The sequence below is a fragment of the Boleophthalmus pectinirostris genome, unplaced genomic scaffold (genome assembly GCF_026225935.1).
Source record: "Boleophthalmus pectinirostris isolate CB_2022bp ecotype Guang Dong unplaced genomic scaffold, ASM2622593v1 HiC_scaffold_2, whole genome shotgun sequence".
Lineage (NCBI taxonomy): Eukaryota > Metazoa > Chordata > Actinopteri > Gobiiformes > Gobiidae > Boleophthalmus > Boleophthalmus pectinirostris.
Window position 1 is genome coordinate 12,468,138 of NW_026571152.1, and position 13,991 is coordinate 12,482,128.

The following is a 13,991-nucleotide window of genomic DNA, read 5'->3' on the forward strand; positions in this document are numbered from 1 at the left end:
ATATTAAAATGTAATAGTTTGTCCACTCCAGGCTTCTGTACACATGTGTTTGTGTATTTTGAATGGATCAGGTCTTTTTTTCTTTCAAAGGCCACTGAAAATAACACAACACCATCTCTTGAGCCTGATTCAGGATCTTAGTGTGCTCACTGCGGACGAGCTCTGCCAATGAACTGTACGACCAGCATCTATGATCAGTTTTACTGATTCAGTACAATAACTAGAGTAACAAACTGTCTCCACTTCTTATATAATATATAAGAATTTTGTCTTTGTTCTTGTGTCTCTTATTGGTCGTAATTCAAACGTGTTTTATCACTGATCAATTTTCTGTTTGGTCTAAACTCAGATGTGAACTTTAAACTTCAGGCGTTTCTGTTTTATCGACGTTTATGAAGAAAAGAAAAGACAAAACCCACATCAAAAAGACTACTGTAAATGAGGTTTAGATATTTTATATATAAATATATGTTCTAACTGTGAGCACGATGAAAGAACACAGCCTTGGGGCGGCGCAGAGCTCTGAGAAAGAAAGAGAGGGAGGACAAAGGGGATGGAGAGAAAGGGGGAAGGAGGAGAGGAGCTTAGGAGACAAGGAAACACCCAGGGAGGTAGGAGATGAGGAAACACCTGGGGAGGTGAGAGACAGTTTAGGAAATGAACAGGTGGGACGCACTCCACCTCTAACTCTGAAAACACAGTATAAATGGAGAATGTGTGGCTCTTTTATGGTTGTGATTAAAATGTTTTACTCAGATGATGACAGTCTGATTTTGTCACTATTTACTATTTACTATTTACTACAAAGTCCAGTACTGGAGCTTTAAGGAATCGCTCCCTTCTAAAACACTGTGAAAAATGTCATTTCTGCACCAGATACATTTAAACATACTGGCTTTTTTTCTTCTTCTTCTTCTTCTTTGGGAATCTAAAACAATTTTCAAAGATGAAAAAATATTGACAGATATTTTTTATTCACAAAGATTTGAGTCTTGGTCCAGGTCCGGGTCTAGGTCCAAATACTGGTCTCTCTTCTCAAAGTAGAAATTCAGTCTTGCTGCAGCATAACTGAAACAAAGCAGACTTTAATCACAGACTTTCAAATAAGAAGGTAAAACGAGAGGATGCGAGGAGAGAGGAGGAGAGAGAGGAGGAGAGAGGAGGAGAGAGAGGAGGAGAGAGAGGAGGAGAGAGAGGGGAGAGAGGGGGAGAGGAGAGAGAGAGAGAGGAGAGAGGAGGAGAGAGAGAGAGAGAGGAGAGAGAGAGGAGGAGAGAGAGAGGGGAGGAGAGAGGAGGAGAGAGAGAGGGAACAGAGAGGGAAGGAGAGGAGTAGAGAGAGAGGGGAGGAGAGAGAAGGAGAGAGGGGTAGAGAGAGGGGAGGAGAGAGGAGGAGAGAGAGGAGGGGAGAGGATGGGAGGAGAGAGGAGGAGAGAGAGAGGGAACAGAGAGGGGAGGAGAGGAGTAGAGAGAGAGGGGAGGAGAGAGGAGGAGAGGAGTAGAGAGAGGGAACAGAGAGGGGAGGAGAGGAGGAGAGAGGATGGGAGGAGAGAGGAGGAGAGAGAGAGGGAACAGAGAGGGGAGGAGAGGAGGAGAGAGGATGGGAGGAGAGGAGGAGAGAAGGAGGAAGAGAAGCCTGTAGTTAAACTGTACTTTATCAGAGAAATAAAGATTTAATGGCACTGAAATGTCCCGAGGGCAGTGAACACAACATCTCTGAAAACATTTTTTTTCTGTGACCCAAATGACCTCTTATTTCAAACTAAATGATCTGCAAAATAATGTAACCAGACAATTGACAGTCAGCAAAGCCAGGAGACAACTATTAACCTATCCTCTATTTATAACCTAACTAGGGATGTACCGATCTGATACTGGTATTGGATATCGGCGCCGATCCTAAGAAATTTCATGGATTGGAAATATTGCTTCAGTCGATATCTTGGTTGGATGTATAAAGTTATGTAATAAGACTATTTACAGGTTGCAGTTGGCCCAGAAAGTTTCTTAATGGTTAAACCTTTATTTACACAAAGTTGCTCTGTAGTTACCTCAAAGATAAATACAGTTACATAACACATTTGGGTCCGTTTTGTCTTATTTTACTTTTGTTTTGAGGGAAATAAATGCTGTTTGTCAGTCTCTGCACTTGTATCGGTTGATATCGGTCACAGGCAGATACTTAAAGTTATAGTATTGAAATTGATATCGGAAGTGAAAAAAAATTCTATAAGAGAGAGCACCTTCTGAAGTCGAAGTCTATGGATGAGAACCGGGACTGAAGAACCGCCCACATGCCCCAGAACAAGTTTGAGGCCTGAAACACAGAACACAGATTTACTCCTGATGCCCTCCCTGTGAATGACCGGTGTGTTTTTACCTTCAAGCATTAGGCTATTTTCTGATCTATGTTGTAGTGGTTCTCGAGTTTTTTGTTTCATTCAAACATGTTTAACACACAAATCCTGCATATTTAGGTTGAGTTCTTCTCTCAAACAGAAAACACTCTGTTCCACCTTGTGATGTCATGTGGTAATACAGGAATTGTGCCACTGTGTTTTTAAACTCCATACATCTTCACTAGAATCATTTGGATCATTTCAGCCCTGGAATTGCAAACCTCTATTGAATTAAACTTGAAAACTACCACTTCATGACATCACAAGGTGGAACAGAGCATTTTGAGCTTTGGAGATGTAGACAGACTAATAATAAAAGATTACTCAAGCATGTGAATGAAACAAACACAACTCTGAGTATGTTTCTGAGGAGGTAACAAGATTATAACATGACTTAATGTTCAAGAGTCAGTTTTGTGTTTATCTTCACATTGGCTCATATAGGCCAAGTTGTAAGTTAGATCTGTGGAGAGGCGAGCCTGCTCATAGTATAATTTATACTTTTCAAGGCATTTCTGAGCAGTAAGAACAAGTGTAATTGAGAAAAAAAAGCTAATGCAAATATAGTTAACATTGTACTGTGGAATATGTCAGAAAAAACAATAATATCTCCATGGAGACAAGAAAGTACTCCCGATGCCCTCCCTGTTACATACTGACAGACTTCAATTTCAGAAAAAAAGTTAAATGTGAGAATACTTAATTAAATAATATATAAATATGTTTCTAACTAAAATCAAATAAAAATTCAAATAATTTTGACTACATTCATTCAGTTCAATTTTTCAGTGAGTTTTCTTGAGATATGAGATGGACAAAAGTCTGAAAAACATTTGACAAAAACCTTTCACTTTTCCACACATTTTGTAGCAGATCAAACTCTTCCATTTAGAGATGATTCTGACTAAAACTCTTTGTCTCTAAAAGTCTTGTTTGAGCAGAACAGTTTCACTTTTCATAAAACAATATTTCCATCTCCGTCTGAAATGATCTGCTCTTGGTCCATTATGTGTGACACCGATCGGAAAAGTCCTGGTGATTTTACTTCAATTTCACCTCAGAACAATGAGAGAAAAAGAGACAAAAAGAAACGAGCAAATTTTAGGAAGGTCTGATAGTCATAGAATGACTGAAACAAAATAGAAGAATATAACTAACCCTAACCCCAACTCTCCTCTGTTCCTCTGACCATTTCCTCTGCATCTTTTCCTCCTCTGTGATTCTCCTCTGCTCCTTCTGACCCCATACTCTTCTCCTCTTCATCTTCTGCTCTTTTGACCCTCTCTGCTGCTTCTTTGACCCTTGCCTCTTCATCCTCTGCTCTTCTGACCATCTCCTCCTTTTCTCTGCCCTTCCCCTCTACTCCTCTGACCTTCTACTCTACTCTGCTCCTCCTCTCCTCTGAACTTCTCCTCTCCTCCTCTCCTCTGACCTTCCCTACTGCTCCTCTGATCTTCTCCTCTCCTCTGCTCCTCTGACCTTCTCCTCTGCTCCTTTGACCTACTCCTCTGCTCCTCTGACCCTCTCCTCTGCTCCTCTGACCTTCTCCTCTCCTCCTCTCCTCTGACCTTCCCTACTTCTCCTCTGATCTTCTCCTCTCCTCTGCTCCTCTGACCTTCTCCTCTGCTCCTTTGACCTACTCCTCTGCTCCTCTGACCCTCTCCTCTGCTCCTCTGACCTTCTCTTCTCCTCCTCTCCTCTGACCTTCCCCACTTCTCTTATGACCCTCTCCTATGCTCCTCTGACCCTCTCCTTTGCTCCTCTGACTTTCTCCTCCTTTCCTCTGACCTTCTCCTCTCCTCCTCTCCTCTGACCTTCCCCACTGCTCCTCTGACCTTCTCCTCTCCTCCTCTCCTCTGTCCTTCTCCTCTGCTCCTCTCCTCTACCCCTCTGCCCCTCCCCTCTGGTTTGTGGGCAGGTTTAGTGAGTGTTTTCTGACCAATGAGAACTTGCAGACGTGGATGTAGAGGCGTGTCACTTCCTGCTCAGTGACCTCTCTTCCTGTTTCCTGGTTGTAGTTTTTGAGGTAGGCCCTGATCCAGTCCTTTTGTAGTCCGGGACTTGGATACCGGCTGTAGTCCAGGTCACTCACTCCTGACCAGCATGGACACATTTGCATATTCATGAGCTCATTTATATATTCACAGCCAACATATTTACACATGAAATTCTAAATACCTGCAAACTCGTTGAAATGGTTTCCGATGTCGAAGGCCTGATAGTTAAAGTCTGCATACTCAAAATCTATAAACTTCACTGTTCCTGCAAAAAAAAAAGGAGTAACATTATAACAGTAATATTTGAAGAAGTAGTAGTAGTTTCACATGCAGTATTTGTAGTATTTGTAGTACCTTTCTCTTTGTTGTAGATGATATTCTTGGTGAGCAGGTCATTGTGACATAGGACCACTGGAGACTGGAGCTGACTCAAACTGGACTTTAACAAAACCATCTCAGACCTCAAGACCTCAAGACCCGGGACCGGACCAGACCAGAACCTGGATCAGAGACCAGAACATGGATTAAGACCAGAGACCACAGACAAGAGACCAGAGACCAAAGACCAGAGACCAGAGACCAGAGACCAGAGACCAGAGACCAGAGACCAGAGACCAGACCAGAGACCAGAGACCAGAGATCAGAACAGAGAATAAGACCAGAGGACATAGACCAGAGTTCAAAGACCAGAGACCAGAGACAAGACCAGACCAGAGACCAGAACAGGGACTAAGGCCACACTAGAACACGGACATTGACAGAGACCTTAGAAAGACCAGAGACCAGGGCACAAATTTGGACGAAAAGAATCATGCTCTTCATCATTCACCTGCTCTCTGATTGGCTGTGGTTGTTGTGACTCTCCTCTGATTGGCCTGTTTGAATGAGATTCAGGAAGTGCTCCATCTTCTTCCACAGAACCGGCTCCTCGGACTCAAAGTTCTTCAACTGAACTGAGTGAAGCTTCGCCATCTCTGCTGCAACTAATCTGAAAACCACACAGAGTTTAGACCTGGTTTAGTCCTGGTTCAGTCCTGATGTAGTCCTCATTTAGTCCCAGGTCAGACCTGTATATCTGGGGCTGCGTGAGCAGGCGGTCGCTCAGTGGCTCCCCGTGTAGGTACTCATAGCTGATACCGTTCCTGTAGCTGCAGTAGATCTTTGGACCACAGCCTCTGGACTGCAGGACTCGGACCATCTGGACCTCCCTGGACCGGTCCACAAACAGGTCTGTGTGCCTGCCAAAGATTCGGACCAAGACACAGTCCGAGTCCGGGTCTGGTCTGTGGACTGGTTTCTGGTCTGGTCTTTGGTCCAGTCTCTTGTCTGTACTCTGGACTGGTCTCACAAAACAACCAATCAGACGGTTTGTGATCCCCTCTGTAAAAGACTGAGGGAAAAGTTAGTTTATGAAGAACTAAACCAGGATCAAGCCAAGACTAAACCAGGACTGTTGCTGGAGTGAAGTGTCTTGCCTAAGGGCACATCAGTAGCAATGTTTTAACACCCAACTCTCTCTCTATGATGTATTTTCTCTTGATCATGATAATATTCAATTTTCTCCTCGTTCCACCCACAGGACACCCCCCTCCTGTCTTTCCTTCCCCCACTTCTATTTTCAGTTTTTTCTTTTCCTCCATCTTCCTCCCACAGGGGACCCCTCTCTCCTATCTTTCTCCCTCTTTCTTTCTCTCTCTTTTTAACCCCCCTCAATGTCTTGTCTCTCTCTTCTCCATCTCCTTTCTCACTTGTCTTCTTTATCTCTTTTTCTTCCCCCTCTCTCTCCTCTCAGTCTCTCTTCTGTCCTCCCTCTCTACAATCGTTGAGTTTTGTTTTCTCTCTCAGGACATCAGTTGCTCTCTGATCTAAACTCTCATTATTCTGACATGATGGTGCAACAGCAGGGGGCGCTCTGAGGTACATTATGTCCCACTGACAGCTCCTTCTCTCCTCCCCCTCTCTCCTTCCTCCCCTCTCCTCCTCCTCTCCTCTGACAGCTGACATAATGGACTGGAGATATATTTAAAGGGCCACTCTGTTCCACCTTATGATGTCATGTGGTAAAACAGGATGTGTTCCACTGTGCTTTTAAATGCAGCCCTAGAAATTCAGTCCTGATTTGTTGACACAGCTGTTATTTTAAAATTTAGCCTCACTGAGACTGCATTTTATTGAATTTTTCAACTGTACAGAATGTAAAAACTACAATAAAAGTGTCATCTTAAAGTTATTTTAGAGCAGACATGTCAAACTCAGGCCCAGGGGCCAAATTTGGAACGCAATATAATTATATTTGGCTCACGAGATCATATCATATATGTATTAGAGCTGGCCTGCTGGCTACACATAGACCATAGTGACATTATTTATTTAAAATTTTGTTATTATTTTATTTAACACTTGTTCTGGATTCAATATTTAAGCAAAACTTTTACTAAACATTTATTTTTAATAAGAAAAAGGTTTAACATTACAAAAGAAGAGAAAACATGCAGATGCTGTTGAAATTTTCAATAAATATTTAGTTTGACTTAGTCTCAGTTTTTAATATTGGCCCTCTGTGAATTTGAGTTTGACACCCCTGTTTTAGAGTATTATAGAGTAAAGTAGTTAAATAATTGAGACTAAAATAAAACTGTTTAAAACTATCACTTACTGTCATCACAGCAAGGTGGAGCAGAGCATTTTGAGTTTTGGACATGACAAACTGACTAATAATAAAGGTCTTCTCAAACTGCAGACCACACATCAACACAACTACAGCTACTGTTAAATCATTTGTGTCCATGGAGACAAGTGAGACCAGGTCTGTCTATCTATTTTATAGAAAGAATGCAAGTGTTCCAAAAAGAATAGAATAAATGTGAGATCGATAATGTCTTACTGTGGAACACTCCAGGTCAAACAATTACATCTCAGTGGAGACAAGCAGGTAGTGGAGTGTCAATATAAAGATTATAGAGAATTATAGAGCACCTGCAAATATTCATTCTCAGTTTAGTCCTGGTTTAGACCTAGGTTAGTCCAGTTCATTCCTGTTTAATCCTGATTTGTTTCTGGTTTGGTCCTCACCTTCATGTGGACTTGCTCTGGACTCCAGTCTGGTCTGAGGATCTGTAGAAGTTCTAAAATCCCAGATTTGGGTTCCTCTTCATTTATTTCCAGATCCACATGAGGAACCTCAGAACATCTGAGCTCCATCTCCATCTCCTCCAAAAGTCTCGACATTGTAGTAGAAGTTTAAATGAATCACAGATGCTTCAGAAACCAAATGAAGCCTGAGGAATCCTCCTGTTTTTCCAGTTTCTCCAGATTCTTTCCTTAAACCTGAAAATTGAGCCCAAATCCTGATCTACACCTGGTCTAAACCTAGTCTAAATGTAGTCAAAATCTGGGCTAAACCTGGTTTAAAGCTCTTTCAAACCCCGGTCCAAATCCCAGTCTAAACCTGATCTGAAACTGTTCTATCCTCCTGGTTTCTGTAGGAGGGGATTGCAAGTTCAATGCTCTCTCTGCTTCTGCTTCTGTCCAAAGTTTAACGTTTAACTAAAAAGTGGAGAAAAGTTCAGGCTTGGACTAAGACTGGACTTGGACCTGGGTCAGTCCGGTCTGATCTGACATGAGGAGCAGGCCCCTTTATACAGCCCCTCCAATTAATACTTTGCAGTCCAGCAGTTACCATGGTGACATAATGCACACACACACGCACACGCGCGCACACACACACACACACACACACACACACACACACACACACCTATTCTGAAACTTAAGAAAAAATACTAAGTGACTTTAAAGAGAACATTTCAGTCTGTAATCAATATGAGTGTTCATGGCCCTGTCCAACTAAGTCAGGTTGTGCTAAAACAAAAATCAGATTAAGTCTAACTTGAGTAACCGAGCTTCAGACAGAGTAGTGCTTTCAGTTAGGGTCACAACCTCAAGAAATGTTGATGACATCAGATGCATACTATCAAAACAAAACACTGAACTGGACTTTGCATTGTTGCATAATGACATTAAAAGTGCACATGTGACAGTATATCCCTCTGATAGACTTTACTGCTGAAATACTGCCCTTGATGCTGCTGCTCACACCGTTGTTACATACACCATGTTATCACTGCTTATTCCATATGTTATCACTGCTTATTCCATATGTTGTCACTGTTTATTCCATATGTTGTCACTGTTTATTACATATGTTGTCACTGTTTATTCCATATGTTGTCACTGTTTATTCCATATGTTGTCACTGTTTATTCCATATGTTGTCACTGTTTATTCCATATGTTGTCACTGTTTATTCCATATGTTGTCACTGTTTATTCCATATGTTGTCACTGTTTATTCCATATGTTGTCACTGTTTATTCCATATGTTGTCACTGTTTATTCCATATGTTGTCACTGTTTATTCCATATGTTGTCACTGTTTATTCCATATGTTGTCACTGTTTATTCCATATGTTGTCACTGTTTATTCCATATGTTATCACTGCTTATTACATATGTTGTCACTGTTTATTCCATATGTTGTCACTGTTTATTCCATATGTTGTCACTGTTTATTACATATGTTGTCACTGTTTATTACATATGTTGTCACTGTTTATTACATATGAGCTGCTCTGAAGGTCATTGTTGTCCTGCTGTTTAGATGGGCCTTATTTATGTTTATTTATGTATTATTTATGTGCTTTTATTTTGCACTTTTGGTATTTTGTTTGACGCTCTAAATCTAATTCTGACAATAAAATTTTGAATCTTTATATTGATGACATCAGCTGCAAAATATCAATTGAAATTTGGACAAAAAAAATAAAAAATAAAAAAATCACTTATCATCATTGTTCTTTCAAAGTAACATTTGAGTTGAGCTTCGAAAATGTAATAATAAAATTCCAAAATGTGGCACAGTGGCTAAGTGGTTAGTTAGCACTCATGCTTCATAGCAAGAAGTTCGATCCCTGGGTCACCTGAGCCTTGGAGTTTGCATATTCTGCCTGTGTTTGTGAGCATTCTGCATATTCTCCCCATGTTTTTGAGGTCTCTGCATATTCTCCCTGTGGCTGCAAGGAGTTTGCATATTCTCCCCGTGTTTGAGGGCAGTCTGCATATTCTCCCCGTGTTTGAGAGAAGTCTGCATATTCTCCCCATGTTTGAGAGAAGTCTGCATATTCTCCCCGTGTTTGAGAGAAGTCTGCATATTCTCCCCATGTTTGAGAGAAGTCTGCATATTCTCCCCGTGTTTGAGAGAAGTCTGCATATTCTCCCCGTGTTTGAGAGAAGTCTGCATATTCTCCCCGTGTTTGAGAGAAGTCTGCATATTCTCCCCATGTTTGAGAGAAGTCTGCATATTCTCCCCGTGTTTGAGAGAAGTCTGCATATTCTCCCCGTGTTTGAGAGAAGTCTGCATATTCTCCCCATGTTTGAGAGAAGTCTGCATATTCTCCCCTGCATATTCTCCCCATGTTTGAGAGAAGTCTGCATATTCTCCCCGTGTTTGAGAGAAGTCTGCATATTCTCCCCGTGTTTGAGAGAAGTCTGCATATTCTCCCCATGTTTGAGAGAAGTCTGCATATTCTCCCCGTGTTTGAGAGAAGTCTACATATTCTCCCCGTGTTTGAGAGAAGTCTGCATATTCTCCCCGTGTTTGAGAGAAGTCTGCATATTCTCCCCGTGTTTGAGAGAAGTCTGCATATTCTCCCTGTGTTTTCGAGTACTCTGCATATTCTACTTGTGTTTGTGAGAAGTCTGCATATTCTCCCTGTGTTTTCGAGGACTCTGCATATTCTCCTTGTGGCTGCGAGGAGTTTGCATATTCTCCCCGTGTTTGAGAGAAGTCTGCATATTCTCCCCATGTTTGAGAGAAGTCTGCATATTCTCCCCGTGTTTGAGAGAAGTCTACATATTCTACCTGTGTTTGAGAGAAGTCTGCATATTCTCCCCGTGTTTGAGAGAAGTCTACATATTCTACCTGTGTTTGAGAGAAGTCTACATATTCTACCTGTGTTTGAGAGAAGTCTGCATATTCTCCCCGTGTTTGAGAGAAGTCTGCATATTCTCCCCATGTTTGAGAGAAGTCTGCATATTCTCCCCATGTTTGAGAAAAGTCTGCATATTCTTGCTGTGTTTGTGAGGAGTTTGCATATTCCAACTGTGTTTTTGTGAAGTCTGCATATTCTCCCCATGTTTGAGAAAAGTCTGCATATTCTTGCTGTGTTTGTGAGGAGTTTGCATATTCCAACTGTGTTTTTGTGAAGTCTGCATATTCTCCCCATGTTTGAGAGAAGTCTGCATATTCTCCCCGTGTTTGAGAGAAGTCTGCATATTCTCCCTGTGTTTGAGAGAAGTCTGCATATTCTCCCTGTGTTTGTGAGAAGTCTGCATATTCTCCCTGTGTTTTCGAGGACTCTGCATATTCTCCTTGTGGCTGCGAGGAGTTTGCATATTCTCCCCGTGTTTGAGAGAAGTCTGCATATTCTCCCAGTGTTTGAGAGAAGTCTGCATATTCTTGCTGTGTTTGTGAGGAGTTTGCATATTCCAACTGTGTTTTTTGTGAAGTCTGCATATTCTCCCCATGTTTGAGACAAGTCTGCATATTCTCCCTGTGGTTGAGAGAAGTTTGCATGTTCTCCCTGTGTTTGTGTGGAGTTTGCATGTTCTCCCCGTGTTTGTGAGAAGCCTGCATATTCTGTCTGTGTTTGTGTGGAGTTTGCATGTTCTCCCTGTGTATGGGTGGGTTTCTGTCTGCTCCTCTGGCTCTTCTCTTTTGTCTCTTGCTCAGACTCACATTTCCCTCAGCGCTCCATAATTGAAGGTGAACTCTGTGTGATTTGTCGGTAAACGGTGGTAATTCCTGGTGATCACACTCGGACCGCACCGGGACTGAAAGATGCTTGAAACAAAACCAGACAATTCAGAGGAAAATGTGTGAGAAATGAAATAGACCAGAAAACCAAAAATGGGAGGGCATCTGACACACAGGGACAGCATTTGGGATACAGGAAGGGCATTAGGCATATAGGTAAGGAGGGCATCTGACACACAGGGATGCAGGAAGATGGGAGGGCATCTGAACTTTTCTTGTTTTGTTTCACTCTCAGAATAATGGGCCCCTCTGAGAGTCAAAGTTCTTTGGTTAAATTCTTATGAGCCACAAAGTCCAGACAAAGACCCAGCTCTGGTCCCTAAGGCCCTGGTTTAGTTCTGTTTTAGTCCTGTTGTAATCCTGCCTGGTTCAGTCCTGGTTTAGTCTTGGTTTAGTCCTAGTTTAGTCCTGGTTTAGTTCTGGTTCAGTCCTGGTTTAGTTTTGGTTCAGTCCTGGTCCAGTCCTGTTGTAGTCCTTACTTAATTCTGATTTAGTTTGATTATAGTCGTCGTCTTGGTTTAGTCCTGGTTCAGACCTGATGTATGACAGTTTTAGATCTGGTTCAGTCTGGTTGAATCCTGGTTGAGTCCAAGTTCAGTCCTGGTTGAGTCTTGGTTGGTCCTTTAATAGTCCTGGTTAAATCATGGTTCATTCCTGGTTCAGTCCTGATCCAGTCCTGTTATAGTCCTGGTTTAGTTCTGGTTCAGTCTTTGTTTCTCTTTTCCCTTCTTATGTCTGACAGGATTTGACCCCAGGGCTGGACTCTGCACTGTGTCTCGGAGGGTCTCTGGTCCAAGGGGGTCTAAGGGGGGTCTTTGGTCCAGTTCTGGGTCTAGTCCTGGTCTTTGGTCCGGTCTGTGGGGTCCATCTCTTTGTGAAATCGTTCCTTTGTGAGGAAAATGAAATATGGATAAGTTCAGGCTTAAAAGAGCAAAAAGTTTTAAAAATTTACCACGAAAACAAAACTCTTTCGGACTCAAAAATCTACAATTCTCAAACTTTTCTGACTTTAAACTGCATATGAACGTTTGTGTACTCATTTTTCTAAAACACAATTAACATCATTAGTCTTGAGATTTTAGTTTTGATTTGACTGGTTTTGTAATTTTGATGAAGTTTATAATTTTTCTCCCTGGTTGGACAAAGAAGATAATGTAATAACCATAATGTAAACAAACTAAAATGACAGAATTGATACTTTGCAGTGAGGTTATTCTGGGGATGTTTTACATATATGTGTATGGGCTCTAATCACAATTATGTCACAAAACCGGAAGACGTTTGGAAACATGTGGATGACGACTTCCTTTTGGATTCTACTGGTGGTCGTAACTCTGACAAAATCTGAGAAAACTGAGAAAATGGCCTGATTTTCTTCATCTAAATGTCATTGTATTCTTTCTTTTTTCCTTTTATAAATTGCCTACTAATTTGTGTATTACAATTTGTCTAACTTCATAAAAAAAAAGATGTAACTGTGAGTAGGGGTGTAACGATATCCAAGTCTCATGATACGATATCATCACAGTATGAACCTCACGGTACAATATTTACTGTGATATCGTGGAAAATCTCACGATATGGTGGGGAGGCTCACAATTAAGGATGTACCAACATCCAAATCTCTCGGTACGATATTTTCACAATCTACAGCTTATGGTACGATATTTCTTGTGATATTTTGTGTAGGCTAACAAAACTGTGAATATGCTATTTTTTTCTCTTAAAATGCCTTGACAAGACTTAAAGGTTGTATGGAGGATTTTTTTTTGTTTCAAATTGTCAATGATAGCATTATAGAGGTGCAGTAGCCTTGTAATTATGATGACCAAAAAAAAGAGAATAAAAATTCATCAACTCTGGACGTGGTGGGGCTAAACATTTGCCAATAGATAACGACACTGCCTCGTTATCTGTTAGCTGACAGGCTGTCAATCAATCTCCCTACGTTTCTAGCGTAACTGACTTGCCTGCGCCGCCGGTACGTGGTTTACGTACGCCTGTCACGCAGTCCACAGACGCAAGACATACAGACGCTGTTTACTCCACCAAAACAACAGTTCTTAGCGGCTTTTTTTGACCTATATCTTCCTCGCAGTTAGCACAAAGTTTGTTGCAATGGCGACAAGAATCCAGGAGCAGTTAGCCGCAAAAGAAAGTCCGTTTTTGAGATTGCTGAAAGAAGAAGACAAGGGGAAAAGCAGCGAAGCCAAACTAAGGTGATTCTTATAGATTCATTCCAGCGATGGCGCGACTGAAGCAGACGAAGGGTCTAAAGACTGACGCATTGGTCGCCAAATTACTCCTGGACAGGTCACTTCTGCTTATTATGAAAACGTACTTTATTTCCAAGAGCTAGACAAACGTTTTTCAGGACACGAAAGCGATATCCTATGTCTGAAAACGTAATTTTCAAGGCAAAGAAAGAGTCCGCTTGCTGCTGCGTGTTGTAGCTAGTTCATTCGCACTGAATCTCCGCGCAACCTTCTCTGCACCCCTTTCCTGCTCCTGTCCCCGCTGCCCGATCCGCTCTTCCCCCTGCTCCTCACTTCTCCGGGCACGGAATCTCCGCGCACCGCTCCCCTCTCCTCTCTCCGCTCCCTGCTCCGCTCTTCCCCCTGCTCCTCACTTCTCCGGGCACGGAATCTCCACGCACTGCTCCCCTCTCCTCTCTCCTCTCTCCTCTCCCTGCTCCGCTCTTCTCCCTGCTCCTCACTTCTCGTCC

At 42.0% G+C, this 13,991-nt stretch overlaps 1 protein-coding gene across 1 annotated transcript; it reads right to left on the reverse strand.

Annotated features, from left to right (window-relative positions):
- Positions 1 to 971: 971 nt before the first annotated feature.
- Positions 972 to 7,794, reverse strand: LOC110160328 (ethanolamine kinase 1-like). The gene is made up of 8 exons (XM_020924965.2): positions 7,466 to 7,794; positions 5,461 to 5,783; positions 5,223 to 5,381; positions 4,748 to 4,893; positions 4,575 to 4,658; positions 4,336 to 4,490; positions 2,241 to 2,314; positions 972 to 1,068 (listed from the first exon to the last, which is right to left on the reverse strand). Exons 1-8 carry the CDS (start codon positions 7,619 to 7,621, stop codon positions 972 to 974), a joined length of 1,194 nt encoding a protein of 397 aa, XP_020780624.1. The 5' UTR covers positions 7,622 to 7,794.
- Between the last annotated feature and the right edge of the window lie 6,197 nt (positions 7,795 to 13,991).

What these genes read in the sequence shown, in the direction of transcription:
- LOC110160328 (XM_020924965.2), bottom strand. Translation starts at nt 7,621, where the DNA reads ATGTCGAGACTTTTGGAGGAGATGGAGATGGAGCTCAGATGTTCTGAG. An exon ending in CAGAGCAAGTCCACATGAAG is followed by an intron (nt 5,784 to 7,465) that starts GTGAGGACCAAA and finishes CTTTTCCCTCAG; the next exon opens with TCTTTTACAGAGGGGATCAC. An exon ending in CACAGCCAATCAGAGAGCAG is followed by an intron (nt 4,894 to 5,222) that starts GTGAATGATGAA and finishes TCTCTGATCCAG; the next exon opens with GTTCTGGTCTGGTCCGGTCC.